The sequence below is a fragment of the Peromyscus eremicus genome, chromosome 23, assembly GCF_949786415.1.
Source record: "Peromyscus eremicus chromosome 23, PerEre_H2_v1, whole genome shotgun sequence".
Lineage (NCBI taxonomy): Eukaryota > Metazoa > Chordata > Mammalia > Rodentia > Cricetidae > Peromyscus > Peromyscus eremicus.
In genome coordinates, this window is record NC_081438.1 from 28,203,243 (window position 1) to 28,230,755 (window position 27,513).

Consider the following 27,513-nt stretch of genomic DNA (forward strand, 5'->3'; position numbering starts at 1 on the left):
CATAGGTCCTGGTCTAATTCCAGGACAGCCAGGTCTACACTTGAGAACTTGTCTCAAAACAAACGAAAAAAAGGTATAGTAAAGTCGGATGGTGCAAAGAGCTACTGAGAGTTCTAACACAAATGAGGGTCATGATCAGGAGCGTGTGTGCCTGAAGGTTGCTATGGTTATGGAGGATGCCTGAGTGCTCTGACAGGTGGCTTGGAGCGCAGTGTGCTGCGCAGAGGGCAAATGCAAAGGCTACAAGCTAGAAGCGAGTTGGAGTGACAGCAGGAGACTAACGACGTAGTTTAGTGACCAGCCATTTGTGACCTTCTGGGTGCCTTTCAGTCCTGATAGTATTTATGCCACACCCAATATGGCGGCAACACCCTGTCCATCCGGGCGCCAGCGGAAGTACGTGTGGAGGGGCGCCGAAAGTGAGGCGCAGCCACGCCCCTTACCGGGGTTTCTGTGGAGCTGTGGCGGTGCCGGCTTCGAGCATCCCTGCCCTGGCAGGCTGGTGGACTGCGAGGCTGCAGCTCCGGCGGCCAGCTCCGGAGAGGTACGACCGGCCCCTCTCCCGCCCCGGCGGCTGGGGACCCCTCGGTGCTCCCACCCGACCCTGGCCTTGCTCCGAGGCCCATCCTTGCCCTCTCCTACCCTTCTCCCAGGCCCTCCCTTCTTATGTCCCCATCGTTTCCAGGCTCACAATCCGGATGGTCAGTATGGACCTTTTCGCGTGGCCTGCTGAATTTCTAGGCCTTCCCCCATCTCCCTGTACGTTGGCTCAGCTGTCGCAGCTCCGGGACGTTGCCCCTTCTGCTCCTGTTTTGTTTGTTTTACTCTGTAGCTCAGACTTGCCTGGAACTCGGTGTGCAGCCCAGGCTAGTCGTGAACTTACAGCAATTCTACTGTTTTAGCCTCTGTAATCTGGGATTATAGATGTGCATCACTACGCGGGGTTTTATGCCAAGCTGAGAATGGAACCCAGGGCTTCGTGCATGCTAGGCAAGCACTCTACCAACTCAGCCACATCCCCAGCCCCCCCCCCCTCCTTTTTTTTCTGTCAGCATAAGTGCAGTCCACTTCTTTCTGGAGCCTGGTTGTGGTGTGGGGAAGGGTGATAGGGCTTAGGTCTGACCCCAAAGTTCTCTGATCTAGGTCCGCTGGAGAATCTCACTAAGTCCGGTTATATGGGTGTACAGTATTTTTGCAGACAGTAGTATGGGGGAAGGGTGGAGGATCTGGCTACTTCCCTGTTGCTGCCTGCCCATCTGAGTTTATATTTGTTCTTTCTTAGGACTCCCGCCTGTGGGTACACTTTATTATATTAGTGTGTATGTATGAGTACCGGCATGTTCATGGCATGGCATGCATGTGGAGTTCAGAGGACCACTTTCAGGAGTTGGTTCTTGCATTTCACTTTGTTTCAATTACTTTTTTTTTTTTTTTTTTTGGTTTTCGAGACAGGGTTTTTCTCTGTGTAGCTTTGCGCCTTTCCTAGAACTCACTCTGTAGCCCAGGCTGGCCTCGAATTCACAGAGATCCTCCTGCCTCTGCCTCCCAAGTGCTGGGATTAAAGGTGTGCGCCGCCAGCGCCCGGCTTCAATTACTTATTTTTAATTCTGTGTACGAACGTATAACTGTGTGGGTAAGGTTACATGAGTGCAAATACCCGAAGAGGCCAGAAGGATCTCATGCACCTGGAGGTGGAGTTATAGGTGGTTGTCAGCCCCTCTGATGTGGGTGCTGGGAACCAAACTCAGGTCCTCTGAAACTGCAGTAGTCGCCTCTAACCTTTTTTCCATCTTCTGCCTTCCCCTGTGTTGTTTCCACCATGGTGCATGCTCCAGAGTAGCTGGCTTCTGAGCTTCTTCCTGATCCTCCTGTCTCCTCCTCCTGTCTTGCTGTAGCAGTGCTGGCATGGCAGAAGTGGGCCGGTGCATCCAGCATTTTATGTGGGTTCCAGGATTTGAACTTGGTCATCAGGTTTGCGTGGCAAAGCTCTTTTGCTCACTTAGCCATCTTGCTGGTCTTTGGGCACACTTTTAAGTCTTAGGAGTTACCTTGTATTTATCCAGGGAGACTTTCAAGTGTTTTCCAGAGTAGATGGAACATGGCTGGGGTCTGTTGGATGCTTCTCTTTTGAAGGAAACAGGGCCCAGAAGTGTCTCCTCAATTGACAGGGAAGAGTGTGTGGTCCAGCTGCAGATTAATGAGAGAGGAGTGAGAAAGGAGAGTGCTATAACGCTTGCTTCCAGCAAGAAGAATTCTAGGGGAGCACTGCTGTGTTAGCAGCTCTCGAGGAGTTGTATGGGTTAGGAATTAGGCATGTCTGGTCATGTGGTCCTATGGAGTTCTGACTCAGAAGCCCCTCCCTTCCTTGAGTGGGCAGTACAACCAGCCAGTAAGGTTTGAGCCATTGAAATTAGATCTTCCTGTGTTGCCTGGGTTGCTGTCAAACTTACAGGTTCAAGCCATCTTCCTGCCTGAGCCTTCTAAGTAGCAGGGACAATAGATCCACACAACCGTGTCTGGCTTATTTGTGTGTGTGTGTGTGTGTGTGTGTGTGTGTGTGTGTGTGTGTCTGTCTGTCTGTCTGTGCATGTGTGTGGGTGCTTGTGGAGGCCACACCTCTGGATGCCAGAGGTCAATGTTGGGTGTCTTCCAGAGTCAGTCTCTACCTTAAAAAAATTTCTTTTTTAAAGCCAGGAGTGGTGGTGCATGCCTTTAATTCCAGGAGGCAGAGACCGCCAGATTTCTGTAAATTTGAGGCCAGCCTGGTCTACAAAGGGAGTTTCAAGAAATCCTTTGTTACACAGCAAAATCTTGTCTCAAAAAACCAAAAATAAATACTAAGTAAATTAATTAATTAATTATTATTATTAATTTGGTTTCTCTGTGTAACAAAAGGTCTCCTAGAACTCAGTTTGTAGACCAGGCTGGTGTCTCTGTCTCCCAAGTGCTGAGATTAAAAGTATATGCCTCTATCGCCTGACTTTAATTATTTTTGAGGCAGGGTCTCATATAGATTATGGTTGGCCTTTAACTCATAGAGATCCTCCTGCCTCTGCCTCCCAAGTGCTCGGATTAAAGATATGTGCCACCACACCCAGCACCTTTTTTTTTTTAAATGTGTATGAGTGTTTGCCTGCTTGCATGCATGTTTATGTACCGTGTGTGCATGCAGCGCTCACAGAAATCAGAAGAAGGTGTTGGATCCCCTGAAAACAGAGTTATAAGTAATTGTCAGCCATCACGTGGGTGCTGGGAACTGAACCTGGGTCCTCTATAAGAGCAGCCAGTGCTCTTAACAGCTGAGCCATCATCTTTCCACCTCCTCCACCTTACACTTTTGAGACAAAATCTCTGAACCTCACTGATTGAGTTAGGCTATCTGTCCAGGCATCTTCAGGGGTCCTTCTGTGTCTGCCTCCCCAGTACTAGGATTACAGCTGCATGTCGACATTTTTGGTTGGTTTGTTTTTCAAGGCACAGGGTCTCTGTGTGGCCCTGGCTGTCCTGGAACTCACTGGTCTCGAACTCGAATCACTGAACTCGAAGATCCAAATTTGAAGATCCACCTGCCTCTGCCTCCCAAGTATTGGGATTAAAGGCATACACTACCACCACCTGGCCTCTCCGGGTCTTTTACAAGGGTGCCAGGGATCCAAACTCAGGTGCTCATGCTTGTGTGGCAAACTCCTCACTACTAAGCCATCTCCCCAAAGAACAAGAGAGACTGTCAGTTCAAGGTCATGCTGACCAACCCAGCACTGAAATCCAGGTTGGAAGGAGAACTCAGGAGAGAAGAGGTTGTTGGAAGCCTGAAGGGTATTTTTTTTTTTTTTTTAAACTTTAAGATTTATTTATTGGGGTTGGGGATTTAGCTCAGTGGTAGAGTGCCTGCCTAGCAAGCACAAGGCCCTGGGTTTGGTCCTCAGCCCTGGAAAAAAAAAAGATTTATTTATTGATTGTGTATAATGTTCTGAGGGCACCGGATCTCATAGATGGTTGTGAGCCACCATGTGGTTGTTAGGAATTGAACTCAGGACCTCTGGAAGAACGGCCAGTGCTCTTAACCTCTGAATCATCTCTCCAGCCCAAGGGTAGTTCTTCTTTTCTCTTTCCTTTTTGATTTTTGTTGGGATGGATGTTGTCAAAGCTGGCCTTTACTTTATAATCCTGCCTCATCCTCCTGGGTGTTAGAATTACAGGTGTGTGCCATCATACAGATGCATGGGGTAATTCTTAACTTACGGCCTCATTTTTTTGCTCTGAGACAATGCAGGATCTAGTGAAGAAGAGATTGGCTGGGGCTGGAGTTGAGAACAGAGCTTTGGGCTCAGATGGAGAAGGAGCCATTTGTAAGCATATAGAATCAGTGTATCCCAGGGGCAGTGCCTAAGTCAGCCTAGTGAACCATGAGGCCACATCTTGGCATCTGAACCTTTTTAAAATTTTTTTCAAGTATTTTTTTCTTTTTCTCTGTTTTTCTGTGTTTGCATGTGTGTGTGCACCTATGCCTGTAGGATTACAGAAGTGCACCACCATGCTTAACTTTTCAAATTCCCTAGCCAGCTTTGGAGTGTCATAGTTCTAAGCCAGTTATATTCCGGTTAAGTTGCCACAAGTAAATCCTGGCTAGAGCCTGGTGTCTGAAGGAAGGGTGGACATGGCATAGAGTTGCTGTCCTTTGGAGGCAAGTTAGCCTAGTTCTGTGCTTTTTTTCCCTCTTAGGTAGTAAAAAATAATCCTTGATCTAGGGAGGTGACTTAGTCAGTAAAGTGCTTGCTGTGTAGATGTGGACCTGAGTCTGCATCTCTAGCCCACAGAAAAAGCAAAGCAGGGTGGTGGATGTCTGTGGGTCTAATCCCATGTTAGTGGAGCAGAGACAGTTGGATCCCTGGGGCTTGCTGGCTGGCCTGTCTAGATGAGCTCTAGAAAAATATGATAAAGACTTAGGAAGACAGTCCTTGTCCACCTTAGCTTCCATATACACACTCACACCATCACATATATGTGGATACATACATAACAACATCACACACACAACAACAGCACAACACACACACACACACACACACACATACATACATACACACATGTGTAAACAATGTTATTTAAATCTATTAATTGAATTTATTAAAAGGCCTTTTAATAAAAAACCCAGAGCTAGATATTGGGGTAAATGCTGAAAGATCAGAGAGACAAAGGAACAAGCCACTGCCATGTCTCACCTTGTCAATTCCACGAATCCTCTGAATCCTCACCTGAAAGGCTCCAGCCGAAAAAGCTTCAGCCGAGAAGCCTTTAGTTTCTGTCTCCCCACATCTTATATACCGTTCTCTGCCCTGCCATATCACTTCCGAGATTAAAGGTGTGAGTGCTTCCCAAGTAAAGGCATGAGATCTCAAGTGCTGGGATTAAAGGTGTGTGCCACCACTGCCTGACCTCTATGTTTAATCTAGTGGCTCATTCTGTCTTTTGATCTTCAGGCAAAGTTTATTAGGGTACACAATATATCACCACACCCTTCTGCAAGATAGGAGTGCTGGTGCACACTTGTAATCCTAGCACTCAGGAAGCTGAGGTTAGACCATGGGGAGTTCCAGGCCTGCCAGCTCCATAGTGAGACCAGAAAACAACAAAAGGTGTGTCACCCAGGGCCCTTCACCAAATGCCCACCCTGAGTATGGGGAGCCCCAAAGGTGGCAACTGGGGTCATGCTCCAGACCCAGGCTATGGTGTCTTTTTTTCTTTTCTTTTCTTTTTTTTTTTCTTTCTTTTTTTGAGACAGGGTTTCTCTGTGTATCCCTGGCTGTCCTGGAACTTGCTCTGTAGACCAGGCTGGCCTCAAACTTAAGAGATCCACCTGGCTCTGCCTCCTGAGTGCTGGGATTAAAGGCATGTGCCATCTCCACTTGGCTATGATGATATGATGATATGATGATGATGTATATTTGTGAGTCTGTTTTGTGGTATATACATGTGAGTGCAGTTGCCCACAGAAACCATCAGATTCCCTGGAACTGAAGTTACAGGCAGTCAAGAGACACCCAACATGGGTGTTGGGAACTGCCCTTTGCAAGAACAGTGTGCACTTGTAACCTTGGAGCCCTCTCTCCAGCCATGACAACCTTAGTTCTATGAGACCTACATGGTGGACGAGAGAACCAACTTCCACAACTTTACCAATTGTCATCTGACTTCCACAGGCACTTGTGCACCAACACACACTCAATCTCTCCCTCTCCTACCCTTCTCTAACTTCCACAGGCACTTGTGCACCAACACACACATACTCTCTCTCCATCTCCTACCCTTCTCTGACTTAACACGGGAACTTGTTCACCAACTCTCTCTCTCTCACACACAGTATTACATATAGAAATGTAAAAAGAAGAGGGAAAATTCAGTACTGCATGTACCTGTTAAAATTCCTGAGTGTCTTGTGTAAAGTCTGCTCCTGTTCGGGTAGCTGTGCCTGGAGGCAGAGGGGCAGGAGGGTAGGCTGTGGTTCAGGGGCCTGTATGCACTGCATGCTGGTCACTGGCAAAGACTGAAGAGGGCTGAAATGTGGCTTGGCTAGAGTGCTTGTCTAGCATGCATGAAGCCCTGGGTTCTATTCCTAGCAATGACGAGACTTGGTCTCGTGGTGCATTCTTGTGATCCTAGCACTTGGGAGGTAGAGACAGGATGATCAGGAGTCCAAGGTCATCCTTGGCCAGTTTGTAGTCACTTTGGGCTACATGAGACACTGTCAAAAAGGAAGGAAGGAAAGAGAGTAGAAGTGATTGTCGGGAGCCAGTAGTGTTGGTACATAGGTATATTGCCAGCACCATGTTCAAAGCCAGCCTGGGCTATATAGCAAGCTGTTTTAACACCTAGGAAAAGCCAGAACATTTGGGAGTTGGCTGAAGGTGACCATCAGAGGTTCTTTATCACCTTGTCTCCTGGTTTGTAGTTCTAAGGGGATTCTGGGAACTCTGTTCTTCACCCTTCAGTGAAGAGTTGGTCAAGTTTTTCTGCTGTGGGGGCAGGGTGGGAATCTCCTGTTTGTGAATCCCTAGTGTTGGGATTCCAGACACGTGCTACCTTTCTCAGGTTTTTATGTGGGTGCTGGGGTCCAAACTCAGGTCCTTTTGCTTGTCTAGCTAGCATCTAATGACTGATCCACCCCCTCCCCCTGCTGTCCCTAACTTCTAGGACATGTCCAGCGATGATGATGCTGCCCCCACAGCTGCAGAGGCAGCGGGTGACACCCACCTGCTGGGCTTCTCAGATGAGATTCTCCTGCATATCCTGAGCCATGTCCCCAGTACAGACCTGGTTCTCAATGTGCGGCATACCTGCCGGAAGCTCTCGGCCCTGTGCCTGGACAAGAGCCTGGTGCATACTGTGCTGCTACAGAAGGACTACCAGGTGAGGCAGGTGTGGGTGGGAAGCCAGGATCGAACTAGGTGCCAGCCTATGGGGGCTGGTGGTAAGGATGTTTGTACAGAAAACTGTGTACCCGGGAACAGTCACACATTAGGATATAGTGACAGAGCCAGGATAGAAAAGGGGAGGTGATGTGTGCCATGGAGGAGGGCATAGAGCCTGTGGATGTAGTTCTGGGAGGGAGGGAGCCTAGGCCCCAGATGCAGGGGTCAGCGGGAGGCCTCCTTCTCCATAGGCACCCTAGGATGAGTTACTGTACCACAGGACAGATTGTAGAAGGTCCTTGTGAAGCGGCACAGTGGGCGGCACGGTGGACGTTGCTGCCAAAGGGCTGCCCTCTGTTGCTCAGGGCGTAAGTCTCTGATTGACCCGAGACACAAGCCCATTGCGGTAGGCTACACGTGTAGTCCCAGCACTCAGGAGGCCGAGGCAGGGTGATCATAGCTCAGACCAGTTTAATAAGCCCTTGTCTCAAACAAAAACAAATTAAAAAAAAAAAAAACCCAGATAGGTGTGCCTGATAGCATATGTCTATAATTCCAGCACTCAGGAGCTGAGGCAAATAGATCTGTAAGTTTGAGGCCAGCCTGGTCTACACAGTAAGTTCCAGGACAGTCAGGGCTATACAGAGAAATCCTGTTTCAAACCCTCCCCTCCCCTGCAAAAATACAGCAACAGTTTAGAGAGAGAGAGAGAAAACAAAAAAATACATAGTTTTAAAAAAATTAGTTTTTCCCCCCCCCCCCCCAAGACAGGGTTTCTTTGTGTAACAGCCCTGGCTGTGCTGGAACTCGCTTTGTAGACCAGGCTGGCCTCCAACTCACAAAGATCCACCTATCTCTGCCTCCTGAGTGCTGGGATTAAAGGCACGCACCACCATTGCCCGGTAAAATTAGTTATTTTTAAATGTATGTGTGTACCCATGTGAGTGCCTTTGCCCACGGAGACCAAAGTTATCAAATTCCCCTGGAGATGGAATTACAGGCAGTTGTGATCCACCTGATGTGGGTGCTGGGAACTGTACTCAGGCCTTCTGAAAGAGCAGCACATATCACTCAACCATCTCTCCTTCCCCAGTTATAGCTTTTAGCAAGCAACTATTTTTCTTTTTGAAACTAGAGTCTTGCTGTGTACCCCAGGCTAGCCTGGAACTCTGTAGTCCAGACAGGTGTTAAACTTGTAATGATCCTCCCTCGACCTCTCAGGTGTTGAGATGATAGGCATGTACCACCAGGCCTGGGTAGCGGACATCTTTCTGCTTTTTCTTCCTGGGCACGGGGTCTCTTCCCTGTTGGCAGTGATAGGCATATGGGAGAGAAAAGGCAGGTAGCTTTTCTCAGAGCAGGAGTGGGGAGTAGCCATGGACACCTGTTTCTCCTGCCCTGTCCCCATCCTGCAGGCCAGTGAGGATAAGGTGAGGCAGCTGGTGAAGGAGATTGGCCGGGAGATCCAGCACCTGAACATGGCAGGCTGCTATTGGTTGTCTGGCTCTACCATTGAGCATGTGGCCCGATGTCACAGCCTGGTGAAGGTGAACCTGTCTGGCTGCCACCTCACCTCCCTTCGGCTGTCCAAGGTGCTTTCAGCCCTGCAGCACCTGCGCTCGCTGGCCATCGATGTGAGCCCTGGCTTCGATGCCAGCCAGCTGAGCAGCGAGTGCAAGGCCACGCTGAGCCGCGTACGGGAGCTCAAGCAGACACTTTTCACACCATCCTATGGTGTGGTGCCCTGCTGTGCCAGCCTGCAGAAGCTGCTGCTCTACTTTGAGATCCTGGACCGCACACGTGAGGGTGCTGTCCTCTCAGGCCAGCTCATGGTGGGCCAGAGCAACGTGCCCCATTACCAGAACCTGCGTGTCTTCTATGCACGCCTGGCTCCGGGCTACATCAACCAGGAGGTGGTGCGGCTCTACCTCGCTGTGCTTAGTGACCGTACTCCCGAGAACCTGCATGCCTTTCTCATCTCCGTCCCTGGCAGCTTCGCAGAGAGTGGGGCCACCAAGAACCTGCTGGACTCCATGGCCCGCAACGTGGCCCTGGATGCCCTGCAACTGCCCAAGTCATGGCTGAATGGCTCCACCCTCCTCCAGCATATGAAATTCAACAATCCCTTCTACTTCAGCTTTAGCCGGTGTACACTGTCAGGCGGTCACCTGATCCAGCGGGTCATCAATGGGGGGAAGGACCTGAGCAGCCTGGCCAGCCTCAACCTCAGTGGCTGTGTGCATTGCCTGTCTGCGGACTCATTGCTCCGTAAGGCAGAGGATGACATTGACAGCAGCATCCTGGAGACGCTGGTGGAGTCCTGCTGTAACCTGCACCACCTCAATCTCTCAGCTGCCCACCACCACAGCTCCGACGGCCTGGGCCGCCACCTCTGCCAGCTCCTGGCCCGGCTCTGCCACCTGCGTTCCCTTTCCCTGCCTGTCTGCTCTGTGGCTGATTCAGCACCCAGGCCTGACCGTGCGCCTGCCCCGCCAGCTATGCATGCGGTGCCCCGTGGCTTTGGCAAGAAGGTGCGCATTGGGGTGCAGACCTGTCCCAACCCTTTCCTGGGCCAGTCAGCCCCCCAGCCTGCCTCTGTGTTCTGGTCTCTGCTGAAGAAGCTCCCTTTTCTGGAGCATCTGGAACTGATTGGGTCCAATTTCTCCTCAGCCATGCCCCGCAATGAGCCTGCCATCCGCAACTCCCTCCCGCCCTGCAGCCGGGCACAGAATGTGGGGGACTCAGAGGTGGCTGCCATCGGCCAGCTGGCCTTCCTGCGGCACCTGACACTAGCCCAACTGCCAGGCATGCTGACAGGCTCTGGACTAGTGAGCATTGGCCTACAGTGCCAGCAGCTGCAGTCTCTGTCGCTGGCCAACCTGGGCATGATGGGGAAGGTGGTGTACATGCCTGCTCTTGCCGACATGCTGAAGCACTGCAAGCGGCTAAAGGACCTGAGGTGAGGGGCTGAGGGCCTGAGGTGAGGGCCTGAGGGCCTGAGGTGAGGGGCTGAGGGCCTGAGATGAGGGCCTGAGGGCCTGAAGTGAGGGGCTGAGGGCCTGAGGTGAGGGGCTGAGGTTGTGAGGGGCTGAGGGCCTGAAGTGAGGGACTGAGGGCCTGAGGTGAGGGGCTGAGGGCCTGAGGTGAGGGACTGAGGGCCTGAGGTGAGGGGCTGAGGGCCTGAGGTGAGGGGCTGAGGGCCTGAGGTGATGGGCTGAGGGTCTGAGGTGAGGGGCTGAGGGCCTGAGGTGAGGGGCTGAGGGCCTGAGGTGAGGGGCTGAGGGCCTGAGGTGATGGGCTGAGGGTCTGAGGTGAGGGGCTGAGGGCCTGAGGTGAGGGGCTGAGGGCCTGAGGTAAGGAGCTGAGGTTGTGAGGGGCTGAGGGCCTGAGGTGAGGGGCTGAGGTTGTGAGGGGCTGAGGGCCTGAGGGCCTGAGGTGAGGGGCTGAGGACCTGAGGTGAGGGGCTGAGGTTGTGAGGGGCTGAGGGCCTGAGGGCCTGAGGTGAGGGGCTGAGGACCTGAGGTAAGGAGCTGAGGTTGTGAGGGGCTGAGGTTGTGAGGTGAGGGGCTGAGGTTGTGAGGTGAGGGGCTGAGGGCCTGAGGTGAGGGGCTGAGGTTGTGAGGGGCTGAGGGCCTGAGGTGAGGGGCTGAGGGCCTGAGATGAGGGGCTGAGGTTGTGAGGTGAGGGGCTGAGGTTGTGAGGTGAGGGGCTGAGGGCCTGAGGTGAGGGGCTGAGGTTGTGAGGGGCTGAGGGCCTGAGGTGAGGGGCTGAGGACCTGAGGTAAGGAGCTGAGGTTGTGAGGGGCTGAGGGCCTGAGGTGAGGGGCTGAGGTTGTGAGGGCCTGAGGACCTGAGGGGTGAAGAGTAGACTACCTCAGGCTTCTCTGAGGCTTCTAGGGTTTGCATGTGCAATCTGCCTGTTAAGGTGGAGCTCAGAGCCAACACAGGCCTATCCTGGAGATTAAAGGCAGGAGGGGCCCCAGTGTCTGCAGTGAATGGCCTCAGGAAACTAGGGTCATGGTAGTTAAGCAGAACTATGGGAGGTGTGGGAGGCAGCGATCCTGAGGATCCTGAGCTTAGCATCTCATCTTATTCACTTCTCAAACTTACTTAGTCCTTGCTTCATGTATTCCACATAGTGCTACTTCATTAACAACCTTATGGTCTTAAAAACATTTGTTTTAGATTTGTTTACTTTTATTTTTATATGTGTGTGTTTTGCCTGTATGCATGTTTGTGGCACCACATATGTACAGTGCCTGTGGAGGCCAGAAAAGCATGTTGGATCACCTGGAACTAGAGTTACAGAAGGTGTGGGTACTGGGAACCGAACCTGGGTCCTCTGGAAACAGCAGCCAGTGTCCCTAACCACTGAGCCATCTCTCCAGTGCTGTGTCCCGTTTCTCCCACTCCCATACCCCCCATTTGTGTGTGTGTGTGTGTGTGTGTGTGTGTGTGTTTTTTTTTTTTTTTTTTTTTTTTGAGACAGGGTTTCTCTGTGTAGCTTTGCGCCTTTCCTGGAACTCACTCTGTAGACCAGGCTGGCCTCAAACTCAAAGAGATCCACTTGCCTCTGCCTTCCAAGTGCTGGGATTAAAGGCGTGCGCCACCACTACCCAGTTGAACTCAGTTTCTAATGTTTGCTAGCAAGCACTCCTTTTTTATATAATTTATTTTATGTGCATTGGTGTCAGGATGTCAGGTTCCTTGGAACTGGAGTTACAAACAGTTGTGAGGTGCCGTGTGGGTGCTGGGTATTGAACCTGGGTCCTATTGGAAGAACATCCAGTGCTTTTAACCACTGAGCCGTATCTCCAGCCCACTAGCAAGCACTATTACCAGTTGAGCTGTCTCCCAAGCACCCTCACAGTAATTCTTGGCGTGTGTGTTGCAGTTGGCTAGGGTCTTTAACTAAGGTGGAAGAGATGTCTGATAGCATGTGCACACAAGCCTTGGGGTTCTAGAAATGTTCATTGAGTGCAAGCATGTAGTCCTGGCATCCCAACATCCAGAAGGTGGAGGCAGGAAAACAGGCTGAGTTCCAGGGCAGCTTATATTAGCAAGACCCTTTCTCACCAAAGCCAAAAGCATAAGCACAGAGAGATGACAGTGTATTCAAACCTCCTTGATGCAGAGCAGCCAGGCTCCTGGAGGAGGGTGGGAGAGAGAGATGGGGCAGGAGGGCCAGGCAGAGGAGTGCTGAAGAGCTTCTGCTGGAAGCTGCTGCTGCTGGTGGTGGAGACAAGAGCAGGCAAGATGGGAGACAGATCATCTCAGGGTAAACTCAGACTTTTGGGAGTGGTGGCCTTGAGGAGGATAGCAGGACCCATCCTGAAACGTGGGAGGAAATAGAAAACATAGGCCATTGTCCCTGAGAGTGAGTCTGAGCCCAGCCTGGGTGACTTAGCAAGACCCTGTCTTGAAATCTTTAAGTAAGGATTGAGGGTATAGCTCAGTGGTAGAGTACTTACTTAGCATGCTCAAGACTCTGAGGGGTTAAACTCCTAGTACAAAACTTCCAGGTGTTTCCAGAGCCAGCTGTGGAGTGGATTCATGCTGAAACACTCTGTGAAGTAAAGGGTATTTTTGTCATCATCCAATATTTAAAGGATAAAAGTTCTATTATATCCCAGCACTACTCAGGAGGCAGAGGCAAGTTTGAGGGCAGTTTGGTCTACATAGTAAGTTCCAGGCCAAGCAGGGCTAATTAGTGAGACCCTACATAAAAAAAAGGTTCTCCGGGTGGTGGTGGCACATGCCTTTAATCCCAGCACTCGGGGGCAGAGCCAGGTGTATCTCTGTATCTCTGTGAGTTCGAGGCCAGCCTGGTCTACAGAGCGACATCCAGGACAGGCACCAAAACTACACAGAGAAACCCTGTCTCAAAAAAAAAAAAAAAAAAAAAGGTTCTCTTGTGCTGCGGATAGAACATGGAACGAAGGTCTTGTTCCTCTACCACTGAGCCATACCCCAGCCCCTCACTGGGGAATTCTAAGCAGGGGCTCTAACAATGAGCCACACTCCCAGCCCCTTACTGGGGCATTCTAGGCAGGGACTTTAACACTGAGCCACATCCCAGCCCCTTACTGAGGGATTCTAGGCAGGTGCTCTACCACTGAGCCACACCTCCTAGTCTTTGGATTTTTGGTTCTTTTTATTTGTGCTTTTGAGAGAGGGTTTCTCTGTGTAGTCCTGGCTGTCCTAGAGCTCTCTGTTGTTCAGGCTGGCCTCAAACTCAGAGATCTTTCTGCTTCTGCTTCCCAAGTGCTAGGATTAAAGATGTGAGTCACTATGCCTTGGATTTTTGAGATAGGTTCTAGATAGGTTCATCTAGCCCAGGATAGTCTCTAACTATGGTCTCACTCCATCTGGAATTATTGGCATATACCCCCATGATCAGTGAGAGCCTTGCATATTCCAGACACACTCCACCATGGAGCTCTGTCTCCAGCTCTCGTTTTACCGTGTTTTAAACAAGTTGTTTAGGCTTGTTTTGAGCTCACTGTTGTCATTTTGGAAGACCTTTAACTCCTGATCCTCCTACCTCAACCTCCAGAACGTCTGGGATCACAGGAGTGCCCTATCATTCTTCAATTGTAAGCATTCCTTTTCTCCTTCTGGGAAAGGGTCTCATGTGTCCTAGTCTCATGTGTCCTAAACATACTTTCTGTGTAGCTGAGGATGACTAGAACTGCTGATTGTCCTGCCTTTGCCTCTCAAGTGCTGGGGTTATAGGGTGCTCCATCATACTAGGTTTATGCAGGACACACCATGTAATGAAGTCCCTGCCTCTGGGCAGGCAAGAAGGGGCAGGACTTAAGGACTCCACCAGTCCATAGCTGTTGATGGGTGGGTGGAGGCAACATTGGGGCCACAAAGTCATATCTTAGCCTAAAGGGATTTGTACGTGGCTGTCTCTAGTACAATTACTGCTTCTTTGGTACCTGTCTTAGGGTTGCTAGTGCTGTGATGAAACACCATGACCAAAAGCAACTTAAAGAGAAAAGGGTTATTTGGCTTATACTTCTACATCCCTGTCAGGACAGGAACTCAAATAGGGCAGAAACCTGGAGGCAGGAGATGATACAGAGGCCATGGAGGGGTGCTGCTTACTGGCTTGCTCCTTTCTTACAGAACCCAGGACCAGCAGCTCAGGGATGGCACCACTGACAGTGGTCTGGGCCCTCCCACATTAATCACTAATTTTGAAAAAAATGCTCTGCAGCTGGGCGGCAGTGGTACACGCCTTTAATCCCAGCACTCGGGAGGCAGAGCCAGGCGGATCTCTGAGTTTGAGGCCAGCCTGGTCTACAGAGCGAGATCCAGGACCAGGACAGGCACCAAAACTACACAGAGAAACCCTGTTTTGAAAAGCAAAACAAAACAAAACAAAACAAAAAAAACCCAAAAATGAAAAAATGCCCTACAGGTTTATCTGCTTATAGCCCAACCTTATGGAAGCCTTTTCTCAATTGAGGTTCCCTCCTGTCAGATGACTCTAGCTTGTTTCAAGTTGACCTAAAACTAGCCAGCACAGGAGCTGTGCTGAGGGCCAGGCACAAAGCTGACCTTTCTCCCACAATATCCATGGATGCTGATGTCAAATCTGAAGCAGGAAGCCTTTCACCTATCAATCTAAGCCAGAGCTTTGCTTGGTCTCAGGATCCATAAGGGAGGACAGGGCGTATCCTTTGCCTCTCAATCCTCTCCTAGCTTGAGTGTGACAGGAAGTGAGCAGGTCCTGTGTTGCTCATGGCCCAGAACCTTCCAGAGCTGCTTAGCCAGGCTGTGAGCTCTGCTTCCTGTCCTCCTTGGAACAGAGCCATGCTAAGGCTGTCTGGGTCTGAAGCCTCTGTCTTTTCTGGTCACCTGCCCTGCTGCTCCAGCTTGATCTCAGCTGAACAGTCCTACAGCTCAGGAGGTGGTCTCTGTGACAGAGCTGGTGTCCATGCTTGGGTGTCCATGTGTATGGGTCCTGTGCCTTCTGGCTATACTTGCTTTGGGAAACTGTCTGTGGGCTTTCTTACTCCCCTAGTTTAGGGGTCCCAGTCAGTTGATTGTGGTGGCATATGGCTAAAATCCCCCAACTCAGGAGGCTAAGGCAGGAGGATTGCCTTGAGTTCAAGGTCAGCCTGAGCTAGAATGAGACCTGTATTCAAAAGCAACAGCACCCCCACACACACTAAAAAAAAAAAGAACCAGATGTTGTGACTGCATGCCTATCTGTCACCTCAGCACTCAGGAGGTGGAGGCAGGAGTTCAAGCTCCTCCTTGGCTCTATTGTGAATTTGAAGCCAGCCTGGGTTACACAGACCCTGTTTTGACAACAACAAAAACAAGACAAAGTTGATATAAGCCTTGAGTTCCCCTCTTCCTTAAGAGAAAACTTTGTAGCTGTAGTGGGAAAGTGCTCTTACAGCAGCCACCCCTCCTTCCTCTCCCACATCTGCCTTTCGCCTTTCCCAGGCGCACAGATGGGCGCCTTCCTCCTTGGCTGCATCTGTCACTCCCTGTAGTCACCAGGCCTTCCATTTCCTCACTGCTTCCTTTGTGGTGTCTCTCACACTTGTGTCTTCCTGTGCCTGTTTTGTTACACCCCTGATCCTTCCTGAAGCCAGTTAGTGCATGATCATTGTTTGCCGGAACGGCAAATGTATCACAGGTACAGGCTGGGGATGCAGCTCAGTCAACAAAGTCTTGGGTTTCATCCTCAGTACCATACAAACTGGGTGTGGTGACACACACCTGCACAACCAGCATTGGGAGGTGGGCAGAGGGAGGAGGGTCAGAGGTTCAAAGTCATCCTTAGCTACATAGTTTGGGCCAGCCTGAGCTACATGAGACTGTCTCAAGGGAAAAAAAAGAAAGAAAGACAAGATGGATCAGAGAATACATTTGATGGATAACCCCTCTGCTGGGCCACTGCTGTTGATTACTTCTTGTGATTGGGACCATTTTCTGAATTCAAGGGTACCAGGTGAGACTTGGACTCTTTCAGAGCCAAGGTCTTTTTCCAGATTTTTCTGTCTTGCTGACAGTGGTTTTTTGTTTTTTTTTTTTTCCCATGGGTCCATTCAAACCTTGTGTTTTTGCAGTAGGTGTGGTGGTATACACCTGTTGTGCAGGGAGGCTGATTCAGAGGATTGTGTATTCCAAGCCAGCCTGGGCTATTGTATTGGTTTGTCCCTGGGACCTGGCATCCTCTCCAGAGTTAGGACCATGTGTGCATCATGGGAGGCCTGTAGGACTGGGGTTAAATTTGTCTTGTAAGCTCCCCAAGAGTTTGATCACGGTTCATAGTGGCATCTCTACCCAGGCTCCAGCCTGTGCCCACAGCCACAGAACCGTCAGCTGTGTGAGGTACTGCCTGTTCTGAACAAACACAGGCTTCCAGAACAGCCAAATGGCCCCATTCCTCTGGATCACTGCCTTCTGAGGCGGGCGAGCAAAGAGATGGCGCAGCAGGTGGCAGGAGCTAGCTGTAGGCTCCGGAGGCTTTGTTTCCTCAGGAGTTGCTTTCTATGGCTGTGGGGGCTGTAGGGACACCTGCATTTTCTGGGGGAGTCTTCTGATGGCAGTCCCGGGAATCCCAGGCTCACCTGCTACCACCTCCACTGCAGCCTGCCATGAACCTGAGCTTGTACCAGCCTGGCTCCCTGTGGGGTGGAGGTACCACAGGGACAGGTTGTTCTGCCTGTGGGTTTGGGGCACACCTCTATGGTGAGAGGATCACGTGTCAGGCAGAAAAGGGTGCCACCTTTCCCACGACTGGAGGCGGGGTATTACCCTGAGTCACCCTAGGCTGCCTGGGCGGAAGCAAGAGAACCACTTGAGCCAGGCCTGGCACAGTCTCAGGAACAACTTTGAGCTCTCATTCTCCCTCATCCTGCTGGCTAAGAGTGCAAATCAGCCTCCTGAGCCAGAGGGGATGGGTATAGTCACCCCAGAGAGCTGAATGGCAAGGAGAGGTCTGATCCTTGATGGCTGGTAGTTTGAGCCAGTTGAGAAGGGTCAGAGTTAGGATGAGGTCTGATCTGGGTGGATCCCATGTCCTTGTTCCCTGTCTACCCTCAGATGGCACCTCCATTAGGTCAGTTTCCCAGCCATCCTGGGTGCTGGCCAGCCTTGTGTACAGGGGAGGGGGTCAGGGCTCACTGGTCCCACAGTTGGAGAGTAAGAGAGATATTATATTCACGCCAGGCTGAACACTGTGGCGTGATTTCTTTCAGGGCAGGGTTCTGTAAGTGCCTGTCTAGTTGGAAACGGTTTAAAAGTATGTAGAGGACACATTGCCACTGTAACTCAGTTGGCCTAGAGACACCTGGGCCTGCAGTGAAAGTCCATGCCGCCATCTAGTGGTGGAGGTGACAGCTGTTGCCTGGCACTGGGATTCCATCCCCTGCTGTTGAAAGCATTGGGGAGGGGGAGGACACACAGACATACACACACACACACACACACACACACACACACACACACAGGCTGATGCTGGGAACTCCAAGGTTTCCAGGGGCCCTGAACCCCTCCTTCCTGCCACTTTCAGACCCAAGAAGCACTTGGGAAGCTGAGGCAGGAGGACCACTGAATTCAAAGCTATCCTTGGTAACAGTGAGATCCTGTCTCAAAATATAAATTGAGGGGAGAAAATGACTAATATACATGATAGGCATATGCAAAATTTTGCAAGAATAAAAACAAGATTAAAAACTAAAGGGCTGAGAGTATGGTTCAGTGGAGGAATTCCTAGCACTGCGAAAAGCCAGGCGGCGGCGGTGGTGGCAGTGGTGGTGGTGGTGCTGCACACTTTTAATGGCAGCACTTGAGAGGCAGAGGCAGGTGGATCTCTGAATTGGAGGCCAGCCTGGTCTACAGAGCGAGTTCCAGGCCAGCCAGGACTACACAGAGAAACCCTGTCTTGAGGGGGGAAAAATCAATTAAAAATAGAAAAAATATGTGAAAGGCTAGGGTTGTAGCTCAGTGGTTGAGCCATGCTTAAGGGCCTGAGTTCAGTCTGTGACATCACACTAACAAAAGTGAATAAGAAAAAGGGTGGGGCCATGGAAAAGTGGCTCAGTGGTTAAGAGCATATAGTACTCTTGCAGAGGACCTGGAATCAGTTCCCAGAAACAAGTGGCTTACAACCATTGGTAACTCCATTTCTAGGGGATCTGATGCCCCTTCTGCCCTCCTTGGGTACAAGGCACACACATAATGCACATACGTGCAGGAATTCACACACATATGTATAAAATATAAATAAATAAATATCTTTTTAATTAAAAAGGGTGGAGGGAGTCAAAATTCCAATGTGAATGCGTGTCACTTGGGACTCTACAGACAGTGTAGGTGACTGGTGTCCTTGGTGAAGGGGAAAGGCAGCATGGCCACCTCCATGGCCTAAAGAGGTCTGTTCATTGTGTCTGAAAACAACAGTGATCCTTCCTTGGAGCCTGTGTGGTGGGGCTTGTGCTCTGAGCTGATAAGATGCTGACCTCAAAGCAGCTCTGAGGGGCTTTCTTCCTTTTCTGCCCCTTCCCCACCCACTCTGGCCTGCTGGACCCCTACTTTCTCCTGCCTTCATCAGCTGATCTGTCTCTGAGTCCTAAGGCCAGCAGGTGTGACAGTATGGGGGTGGGAGAGCATCCTGAGGAAGGAAGGCAGATGGCCTTGAGCCAGTGCATGCTGGCACGGTCTGTAGACAGTGACTAGCCGCTTCTCATCCTTGGAGTCAAGATCTCCTTGGGAGATCCAAGTCCCTGGCACTCACACCCCTCTCTCCGCAGGCTGGAGCAGCCCTATTTCAATGCCAATGCACAGTTCTTCCAGGCACTGGGCCAGTGTTCATCTCTGCAGCGCCTGTGCCTGGTGTCTCGAAGTGGCACACTGCAGCCGGATGCCGTGCTGGCCTTTATGGCCCGTTGCCTGCATGTTGTCGTGTGTCACATGTTCACTGGAGAATCCCTCATCACCTGCAAGAGCCTGCAGCAGTCGCTCCTCCGGAGGTGAGTAGCATGGTCTGCCATGGTCTTTTGGTGGCTGGGAGGTCTTGGATGGTACCAGTGTCCCGAGGACCCAGTGTCCTCAGCCCAGTTGCAACTTTGGGGAGATGGAGTACCAGATCCCAGCAGCATGATCAGAGGGCCTGGCCTCCTGCAGGGAACTCAGCCTCTGGTCTCAGCCACTTGGAAGGCTGAGATACAAGGATCCTGGGAGTTGAGGGCTAGCCTCAGCTACAGAGTTTATCCTGGGTTCTAGAAGCCAAAATCTTAGTTCACTGTGTCTCATGTGGGCCCGGGAGGGACTTCTTGATCCTGACCTCATCATTGTGAAGGCTTTGCCTTCAGACCTCCCAAAGCATCACCTTTTGTTATTGAGACAGGGTCTCTCTGTATCCCAGGCTAAGTTGGATCTCACTGTGCAGACCAGATTGCCTTGAACTTGTGGCTCCTTCTGCCTCTGCCTCTGGAGAGCTGAGATCTCATCCCTTTGGCTAGCAGCATGTCAGGAGTTAGGGTTTCAGCACGAGGACTTTGGGGGCACAAGCACAGTCCCTGATCATTGCTGATGGTTTTGTTTTCTGTCTTCCCTTTGTTCTGCTTGCTGAAATGCCACCATGGGAAAGACCTGCTCCTGGCTCCCCTGGTTTATCCATGTTTTTGGTCATTTTATCAGGTACCAGAATGGACTGTCAGTACTTAAATTTTGTATTACATTTGTACATTTATTTATTTTGTGTGTGTTTGGGGGACAGGTGTGCCTGCTACAACATGTGTGTAGAGGTGAGAGGACAGCTTTCAGGCATTAGCTCTCCTGACACAGGTGTCCTGAGGAATGAGTGTATTAACTACAGCTTACAGATGAGGGAGCTGAGACAGGAAGCCCTGGAGCCAGTTGGCAGCATGCAGGACAGAACTGCACCTTAGAAGGGAGAAAGAAGCTAGGCTTGATGCTACAAACTTGGAATCCCAGCACTCAGAAGGCTGAGGCGGAATAGGGAGTTTGGGTCAGCCTGGGCTACATAGTGAGTTCAAGGCCAGCTTGGGCTATACAACAAGACCATTTTAAAAAACAAGTAAGAGAGCTGGGCGGTGGTGGCGCACGCCTTTAATCCCAGCACTCGGGAGGCAGAGCCAGGCGGATCTCTGTGAGTTCGAGGCCAGCCTAGGCTACCAAGTGAGTTCCAGGAGAGGCGCAAAGCTACACAGAGAAACCCTGTCTCGAAAAACAAAAAACAAAAAAAAAAAAAAAAAAAAGTAAGAGACTGAGAGTTTAGCTCAGTTGGTAGAATGCTTGCCTAGCAGGCAGCAAACCCAGGGATCAGTTCTTGCAGCATAGGGCTAGAGAGTAGTTAAGTAAGTTAACTCAGTAGTTAAGAGTGCTTACTGCTCCTGCAGAGGACGCACCACCAGATCAGGTGGCTCACACCTGCAGCTGCCTGTAACACTAGTTCCAGGGTACCTCGTGGCCTCTCCTGGCCACTCAGGCACCTGTATACATGTGGTGCACATAAACATATGTGGGCTCACATATACACATGAACCTAAATAAATAAGTATTTCTCAATCTCTATAGTACTGCAGATGTACTGGCACATGCTAGTAATCTCAGCACTTAGCTGGTGGGGTAGGATTCAGGTCATCCTCTGCCAAATAGTGAGTTTGAGGCTAGCCTGGGCTACATGAGACCCTGTCTTAAGAAAATGTCAATCAAGGGAGAGGGAGCTGTCCGGCTGGTGTGAGAAGCCCTTCAGGGTAAGTGCTGAGTCCTGATCCAGGCCCAGTTTGCAGGGTGCTCTGCTGCCGTGGTCCAGCAGGTGGCAGTGTTGTTCTCAGTGGCCAGCTGCTCGGTGCCCAGGGTGTTCGTGAAAAGCAGGGCGGCCGCCCTCTTTCCTGATGCTTTTGTTGTCTGTTTAGTTTAAGAACTCTTTAGACAGGGTTTTTGTAGCCCAGGCTGGCTTTGAGCTCACTGTGGAGCTGAGGGTGACATTCAGCTTCTCACCCTCCTGCCTCCATCTCCTAAGTGCTGAGATTATAGGCACGCCACATCACTTTTGGGGTAGCCCAGGCTGGCCTTAAATTTCCTGCTTCAGCCACATGGAGTAACCCCCAATGCTCTTCTTCTGTTGCCTAGATAGCTCAGGGAAGCACTGAGCACCCCCTCCCAGCTGCTGCATGCTTAGTGACCCCCTTAGTGCACAGCGGGGAGGGTCTTCTTCCCTGCTACTGTAATTAGGGAAATAATAGTTCTTTCCAGGGTCACCCTTTGTGTCTGTCCCCATGCTGGGCTGCTTGCGTGCCTCAGGTCCCTGGGCAGTTGCTTCTTTCTCACCTTCCTGTGTTGGCTGTCTTTGTTTTTGATGCAAAGACTGCAACTCAGGCTCTTCATGTTTGGGGGTTTGGTTTTGGATTCCCCCCACCTCACAGGAAGCAACTGGATTTAGGTTGCCTCTGTGTCTAATGTCACACACAGTGTCATGGACTTCACTTGTTCTCCATGTTTTGTGTCCCATGTCTTTTTTTTTTTTTTTTTTTTAAATAAGGTCTCATTTTTTTTTTTTTTTTTTTAATAAGGTCTCATGTATCCCAGGCTAACCTCTAACGGAGTGAAGGATAACCTTACCCTTCTGATCCTCCCCTTTCTACTTCTCAAGTTTTGGTATCACAAGCATATGCTGCCACATTAGATGTATGCTGTGCCGGGGCCTGTGTATATCTGTAGCTGAGCCATGTCCCATGGTATTTCATGCGTCTGGTGCCGTTCTGGGGATTGACATCTTAACCTCCCCAGTGCTGGAACGACAGGCGTGCCCTGCCTTGCCGGCTCCTTTTCTCACCCTTTGCACCGTGCAGCCCCCTGGGTGTTGGATTATGTTCCTCTGCATGTCCCTCCCCTATGTGGACCTCTTTGCCCCTGTATGAATTTAGTGTCTGGGGACCAGACTCAGTGACAGAAATTCCTGGTGGACCCTGGGGACTTGTGGTCTCCCAGGATGATGAGCAGAGGAGTGTGTCTGCCCAGCTTATCCGAGTTCCTACCAGTACCCCAGACCTTCCACTCCTGGCCTCAGGCACACACACCTGTTCAGCACCGTCCCTGCCTCTGTCCATATTCCTGTCATTCCTAGAAACTTGTACTGGCCAGTTCTGTGTGTGGCCACCTTGCTAACTGGTGTCTCCCTGCAGCACTGTGGCATCAGGGTCTGGGCCCTGGCATATGGCCATCTGCTGAGCCCATCTTGTACTCCTCTTTCTCACTGCCATTTCTCAGACCTGGCAAGCAAGGAGGCCCCGTAAGTCCCTGCTTCCCTGGGCTCTCCTCCTCAGACCTGTTCCTTATTAGCCCTGGAGACGGGGGGACCCTGTGTCACCTGGTCTCTTGGTTTCCAGTGAGGGCTGGTCACTGTGGCATGGCTGAGGTCTAGTCTGCACATGTCTCACCAGTCCCGAGACCCTAAGTGAGCTTCTCCCACTTTGTCTCTCGTGAGTCGTATCTTCCAGGCTCAACTGGGACCTTTTGGTGATAGATCAGCTCCGTGCCCTCCCTGGGTGGGCTGTGATGTAGGCACTATTACCTGCTATCCCACCCAGTGCCGTCTTCCCAGTGGTTTTGAGATTGGCATCCCGACTTCCCTCCTCACATTCTGCCCACTGTAGGCTCTTCATAGTGCCTCCACATGGCCCAGGCATGCTGGCTTAAATCCTGTGTAGGATTTTTCCAGGTCCTGCCTCTTCTCTGCATCAGAGCCCAAGCTCAGGAGCATGCATGATAGCCCCTGGCACAACCACAGCCAATAGCCAAGCCAGTGAAGGCTGGGGCAGAGCCACTGCTTCCCTGGAGCATGCAGACCTGACATCTATAAGCCCAGAGGCCTGTGCTAGGGTCATGCAGCCTCCATCCTAAAGATGCAGGAATCCCAAACCTAAGTGGGAGGCACTGTTCTCCAGTTCCTCTCCGGCTGGTGTGACAGAGGTCTGCTGCCCACTGTGGTAGCCATGCCACTCTCTCTTGAGGCCCAGTTGGCCTCACATGGAGTCTTAAAGTGTGTTTGTGGCCTGTTGCCGTATGTTGGGGCATATAGCCCTGGGAGGCCAACTGGCTGCCCCAGCCCCTACTGTGTCCCATGTAGACACGGGGCATTCTTCCGTAAGTTTCCAGCTTGCCAGAACCATAGTTACCAACTTGTCCTCTGCTGCTGCGTTCTGGCAAGCTCTGGCCTATGGCAGCCCCAGGGGCCATGCTCAAGGCTGAATATACAGATGTGACTCTCCATGCCAGGAAAATGGCTCGGTCTGCGTCAGGTCTGCGTCTGGTCTGCAGACGTGCAGAGGAGAGAATGTTTTCAGGTGGAACAGGAGATTGCTTAAGTCTGGCCAACACTGAGAACGTGTCAGTTTTCAAGAATGGATTAGGGACCGGGGATGTGGTTCGGTTGGTGTAGTGCTTGGCTAGCATGCACAGAGACCTAGGTTCCGTCCCAGCATGGTACGAAGTGGACATAGTGGTTTATAATCCCAGCACTTGGAAGATAGTGTCAGGAGAATCCGAAATTCAAGGTCACCCTTAACTGCATAGCAAGTATGAGGCCAACCTGGGAAACATGAAATGGGAAATTCTGTCTCAAAAACTTAAAAAAAAAAAAAAAAAAAACTGGCCATGGTGGATGGCGCACGCCTAGGAGGCAGAGGCAGGCGGATCTCTGAGTTTCAGGCCAGCCTTGTCTGTAGAGTGAGTTCCAGTGCAGCCAGGGCTACCCAGAGAAACCCTGTCTTGGGGAGAAAAAAAGAAAAGAAAAAAGAATGGGCTTTGCACTGCTTTGTAGCCTTCACATCTTCTGTACGAGGCAGTTGGAGTCTGGGAAGCTGCGTGCCTCAACACTGCTCCATGATAGCTCTAGAGATGGCTGTTGGGATGTTCCCACTTGGCAAGCTGGCCACATGGGTCTACCTTGGCTGTCTCGGTTGGGAGAACTGTGGCCTGGATACTGAGCAAGTGACTACTAAGTTCTAGCTCCATGGAGCATGCTCAGGAGCCAGGAACTGTGAACTGTGAGGCCTGGAGAAGATGGCCAAGGTGCCTGGGCCCACTGTAGCATTGGCAGCATGTAGGGGTCAATGAGGGACATGAGGTGTCTGACTGGGGCCACAGGCTATTTCAGATGCGAAAGTGTTGTCTGGTGTTTCAGTTGGTAGTCTGTCATCTGAGTGTGGAGCCAAAGGTGATGTGACCTGGGGGTTCTATTTCTATTCCAGAGCCTCCAGTTGTTTTTATCTTTATGTGCTTGTGTATCTGTGTATGTCTGTGTGGGTCCACTTACCTGCAGAGACCAGTAGAGGGTGCTGAATCCCCCTAGAACCGCAGTTACAGATGGTTGTGCACTGCCATGTGAATGCTGGGAATCCAACTCAGGTCCTCTGCAAGGACAGCCAGTGTCAGTAACCACTGAGCCATTTGCAGTCCCCCAGAGCCTCCAGTTTTCCAGATGAGTACAGAGTCAGGTCACATTGCTGCTCCGGTCAGCCAGTGCTGGTTTGAGGGTGTTTAGGTTGTGTGGGTACAGCGCCATCTACCCTGAGCCCTTCCCAGCTTTGGTCTGCACCCCGCCTTTTCTGATGTCTCCTATGGGAACAGTGCAAGGGAATGTTTAAGAACAGTGGAGTGAGGTGTTTCCAGCTTTGGGGCTCTTGCTGACAGGAGCTCTGTGGGCAGAGAAGTGACTTGACCATCAGGCCAAGCGGAGCATTTGGCTGCCCCTGCCCCTCATCTCACCCCAAGTGAGTTTTGCTCTTGATCCCCTGCCTCTGCCTCCCGAGTGCTGGGATTAAATGTATGTGTCACCACGCCTGGCTTGTTTTTTATTTTGAAACAGGGTTTTTTGTAGCCCAGGTTGGCATCAAACCTAGTATGTAGCTGAGGATGACCTGAACCTCTGACCCCCAGCCTCCATCTCCTGAGTAGTGGGGCTACAAAAATATACCTGTTTAATGGAGTGCTGGGGGCCGAACCCAGGGCTTCAGGGATACTAGGCAGGCACTCTACCCACTGAGCATACCCAGCCTGGCAGTAACTGTTTCCTCTTTTCCCTTTAGATTTATTTATTTATTTTATGTGCATAAGTGTTTTGCCTTCATGTATGTCTGTGCATCGTGTGTGTGTGGTGCCTGTAGAGGTCAGAAGATGGTGTTGGATCTCCTGGGACTGGAGTTATAGACAGCTGTGAGCCACCATTTGGGTGTTGGGAACTGAACCTGGGTTCTTGGACAAGGTTTCTCTGTCTAGTCCTGGCTGTCCTGGGAATCACTCTGTAGACCAGGCTGGCCTCAAACTCACAGAGATCCACCTGCCATTGCCTCCTGAGCACTGGGATTAAAAGCATGCACCACCACCACCTAGCTGCAGCCAGTGCTCTGAACTCCTGAGCCATCTCTCCAGCCCATCACTGTTTTTTTTTTTTTTTTTTTTTGTTTTGTTTTGTTTTGTTTTGTTTTGTTTTGTTTTTTTGAGACAGGGTTTCTCTGTGTAGTTTTGGTGCCTGTCTTGGATCTTGCTCTGTAGGCCAGGCTGGCCTCGAACTCAAATAGATCTGCCTGGCTCTGCCTCCTGAGTGCTGGGATTAAAGGCATGTACCACCACTGCCCGGCCTCATCACTGTTTTCAATGTGTGTACTCATCACTACTCTCTGTTCTTGAACCCTTCATGTTCCAGACAGATGTTCCATCTGTGTTATACACTGACTGTCCAGCCCCAGCCCCAGCCCCAGCCCCAGTTCCCTCCTCTCTACTTTCTGGCTCTAGGACTCTGATGACTGAAGTAGAATCAGAAGTATGTGTGCTGGAGACTGAACCCAGGGTCTCCTGTGGCTCCCCGAGCACTTTACCTTCTGACCAGCGTCCCCTGTTAATGGCTGATCTCTGGTTCAGTTTCCAGGCTGAGAGGCCCGCATTGAACGTCGTCATCTTCCCCCTGCTCCACGAGGGCCTGACAGATGTCATCCGAGATGTCCCCATGGTGCACCTGGACGAGATCACCTTGTTTAAAAGCAGAGTGGCTGAGGAGCCACCGAACCTGTGGTGGTGAGAGGGTTGCCTGGCCCCAGCCCCGCCACTCTTGTTAGCAGAGACTCTTTCTGTCTGAGTCTCCACAAGGGTCCAAGAAGCCAGCGGACAGTAGGTCCTTGTTTTGTGATGGGAAGAAAGAGTTTCCAGTTGTTCTGAGACATTTACCCCAGTCCCCTTGGGTTTCCTCTCACTTGCTCTCAGGAGTACTTGGCTCAGTGACAAGTGATCAGGTAGGCCATGGATGTGAGAGCCTTCAGGGCCTGGCCACAGTCCCAGGGGCTTTGTGGGCTGCAGGCCCCAATCCACCTGCTTACTTCAACATGAGGACTGTCCCTCTGTCCCTTTGTCCATGGTCATCTACAGTTGAGTTCAGTAATGTGACTGTATCCACATGGGGTCAGGGTGGGCTGGGTTCTCACTGTGAAATACCCACAATGACATCTCTGAGCCTGTGGCTCCTTTTCCTACTGAGACACATTTAGGGCATGGCCCAATGGCAGAACACTCGCCTGTTGTGTGTGAGGCCCTGGGTTCCATCCCCACCACAAAGAAAAAGAAAATGTTTAACCAAATGATGTCTCTGGGATGTTTTCAGCCCAATGATACCTGTGCCAGAGGGTCCCCTGGGATGTGGGATGACATCATCCCCAAGCTGAGCCTGAGGAGTTGGGCCTCTGGCTCACAAGGGTCACTTTTCCCCACAGTTCTGCTTACAAACTCTAGGTGCCGTGGAGGTCTGAACGCTTCCTAGGAAGTCCACAACCACTGGCCTTGTTAGGATAGCTAAAAACAGTAAAAGCCAGAGTGGGCATAGGATGCTGCAGCAGGAGCACATACCTGTTTAGTCCTTACAGAAATTCACTGAGAGCTGTGGGTACTGCTTTAGTTAGTGAGTGTGCATGGACCCCGGTTTCCATCCCCAGCACTGCTTACACCTTCATGGTGTCTCACACCTGTAATCCCAGCATTCAGGAGGTCAAGGCAGGAGGTTGGGGCATCCTCAGCTACATAACTGAGGTAGAGGCTAGCCTGGGTTACATAAGACCCTG

At 51.0% G+C, this 27,513-nt stretch overlaps 1 protein-coding gene across 1 annotated transcript; it reads left to right on the plus strand.

Moving 5' to 3' along the window:
* The first annotated feature begins 439 nt into the window (after positions 1 to 439).
* Positions 440 to 27,036, plus strand: Fbxl18 (F-box and leucine rich repeat protein 18). The gene is made up of 5 exons (XM_059249459.1): positions 440 to 544; positions 7,192 to 7,407; positions 8,825 to 10,368; positions 19,192 to 19,410; positions 26,327 to 27,036. Exons 2-5 carry the CDS (start codon positions 7,195 to 7,197, stop codon positions 26,481 to 26,483), a joined length of 2,133 nt encoding a protein of 710 aa, XP_059105442.1. The 5' UTR covers positions 440 to 544; positions 7,192 to 7,194; the 3' UTR covers positions 26,484 to 27,036.
* The last annotated feature ends 477 nt before the right edge of the window (positions 27,037 to 27,513 follow it).

Bases quoted from the DNA above. Each gene is read 5' to 3' on its own strand.
- Fbxl18 (XM_059249459.1), top strand. From the start codon at position 7,195: ATGTCCAGCGATGATGATGCTGCCCCCACAGCTGCAGAGGCAGCGGGT. The intron at 7,408-8,824 runs GTGAGGCAGGTG...CCCATCCTGCAG, and splicing joins TGCTACAGAAGGACTACCAG to GCCAGTGAGGATAAGGTGAG. The intron at 10,369-19,191 runs GTGAGGGGCTGA...CTCTCTCCGCAG, and splicing joins AAGCGGCTAAAGGACCTGAG to GCTGGAGCAGCCCTATTTCA.